This window comes from Macadamia integrifolia, unplaced genomic scaffold (genome assembly GCF_013358625.1).
Source record: "Macadamia integrifolia cultivar HAES 741 unplaced genomic scaffold, SCU_Mint_v3 scaffold1718, whole genome shotgun sequence".
Lineage (NCBI taxonomy): Eukaryota > Viridiplantae > Streptophyta > Magnoliopsida > Proteales > Proteaceae > Macadamia > Macadamia integrifolia.
Window position 1 is genome coordinate 78742 of NW_024868324.1, and position 2456 is coordinate 81197.

Consider the following 2456-nt stretch of genomic DNA (forward strand, 5'->3'; position numbering starts at 1 on the left):
ATTGCTACCTGGGCGAGTGCCAAGTGACGAGGCGATTATCCAACATTTTGAGAGAGGGCACGAAGAATGAAGCATGACAGGCGCGGTGAATGAGGCGTAAAAAACTGTTAGATCATTGTCTGGACACGTGGTGCTCGCCCAAGTAAGTATGGGTAAAACCTGGGCGATGGGCACGGAGCCGAATCCATACCCATGACTAAATCCTTCCCCCACCCCCACGCTCTCCCTTGGGAGGAAAAAAAAAAGGAAAAAATATCCTGAACATGTGAATGAGAGAATCCATTTCCCAATTGGGAATTTAGTGAAAGGAAATTCAAAGCTTAAAGCGAAACATGAAATTTAGTAACAAAAAAACATTCTAGCGAGAGGGATGAAGAAGAAAGCATTATATTACAGTAGCTAGATGCTTAATCTCATGAGAAGAAAGCAGAAAGAAAGAGTGATCAACACTGAATGAATCACTACAACATTAACCAGAGCTTCAGTTCACCAAAATATCCTACTTTAAGATCCCTGGAAACCCCCCGCCAAGATCCAAATCTCAAAATTTTCTTCTCATCTCATAAGACATGCTTTACTTTACCTTTGCACTTTCTTTCCCATTTGATTAATGATGCCTGAATACCCATCTCCATACTTTCAGGCTTTTGTTTCTCTTCTTAATCTCTTTCTCGTTAACTGTGATCCTGCACGATCCTCCATTACTCCACAACTCATCTCCCCTCGAATAATGAAAAGAACGGCTTCCATGTTTCGAAAATTGACCAGGTCCTGCACTGCTAAACCCATGTTCTGATTCAGAGAAACAACCTCCCATCTTCAGACCAGAGAGCTCTGCTTTTAATTCTGAAGAAGAACCAAGCTTCAAATCAATAAAGCCCGAATCATCTAAGCCACTGAAATCTGCTTCTGCTGCTACTGGGCATGAACTTCTACTATTTATAGCTCTAAAACTATTCCCAAATTCTAAACCCCCACCCTTCTTCACACCCTTTAAACCACTCTCTGTTTCTACAGAAATAACAGGTAATGGCTCTGGTAAGCTGCTTAACTTAAAGCTTCTACGGCCACCCGAGGTAGGCTTTACCTCACAACCAGAATCGTTCTTCTCTCCTGACTCTGAAACCGTATCTCCATTACAAAAGGGGACGCCACCATTAATGCCGGCTGGCTCATCAAGACTAGTCCTGAAACCACTGACAGACCTGGATCTAGACATACCCATGTAATTGAAAATCCACATTTCACCTTTATCTTCGGAAACCCCAGTGATTTTCTCTGAAATCTCGAGACCCTTTTCTTTTTTCTTCCTGAAAAACCTCCTAAACTTCCAAAGACCACTCTTTTGGACATCAATGGAGCTGCTGCTACTCCTCTTGAGAAGAACAACAGATTCAGACTTTTCATCACAGACAGGCTTCGAATTAGAACGTAATAAGTCAGCCTTCTCGTTCTCAATGAGGAAGGAAACCCGGCCGACACTACCAACCTCGACGGTACAAGAATTGCGATAGGAAGATATGTCGGAGCAGGAGCAAGAGGAGAGACGTTGTTCTCCACAGTCGGAGCAGACGAGCTTTATCAATCGGTCCTTGAGACAGTAAGCGCAGATTCCAGCTGAAGAGGAGGAAGATGGGTGTTTTCTGCAGGGAACGTCCGATGAAGAATAGTCTGAAAACCAATTACCCCCACTGACTTGCACAGCTTTGCCTCTGTCTTTCATGGTTTCTTCTGCTTTCTTTACTTTCCCAAATTGGGTTTTGCAAAGACCAGGAAAACTTTAAAGAGGATATCAAGGGTGATAGGCTGATAGCAGAGAGAGCGAGAGAGAGAGAGCAGGAAAAGCTAATTGAGGGATGAAATCACTACAGAAGGAGAGGGCAAAAGAAAGGAAGCGAGATTGGGTGTGAATGTGAAAGTGCAGACATGATCATCAAAAGACATTTTAAAAAGCATATACATATGATAAGGAGAGAGAGAGAGAGAGAGACGTAAGGTGATCTTGAGTCGTCACCTTTACGTTTCCAGGACAGTTATGACGAGTGATGAGAGGCGCAGGCGCGATATAAAAACGAAAGGAGCAGGCGCGATATAAATTGTCTGCAGGGCGGAATTGAGTGAAAGAATGGACAAATCCGTAATTAAAGACTCCTCCTTTAACCACTACCTCGGCCAAAGATTTTCATATTTGGCTCTCTCCTTTTCCCCAGTGAGTGAGAGAGAGAGAGAGAGAGAGAGGACAATAGACCACCGGCTATAGAGACTAGTTTGCTAGAGAGTAGAGATCGAGTCTTAGAAGGCTCATTGATATGGATTAGTTTTTTCTTCATAAATTAGAAAAAAAAACCTTGTCAATCTCGCATAGAAAATATTGGAAATGTTCATAGAAAGCAAGCGTGAAATGACAGTGTTGCCGCAACTCTTGTGTATGTAAAATAAATGCATTGTTGCAACCT

The 2456-nt window shown here is 42.8% G+C and overlaps 1 protein-coding gene across 1 annotated transcript; it reads right to left on the minus strand.

The window, feature by feature from the left end:
- Positions 1-309: 309 nt before the first annotated feature.
- LOC122064701 lies at positions 310-2100 on the minus strand. The gene has a single exon (XM_042628464.1). It carries the CDS (start codon positions 1721-1723, stop codon positions 608-610), a length of 1116 nt encoding a protein of 371 aa, XP_042484398.1. The 5' UTR covers positions 1724-2100; the 3' UTR covers positions 310-607.
- Positions 2101-2456: the final 356 nt, after the last annotated feature.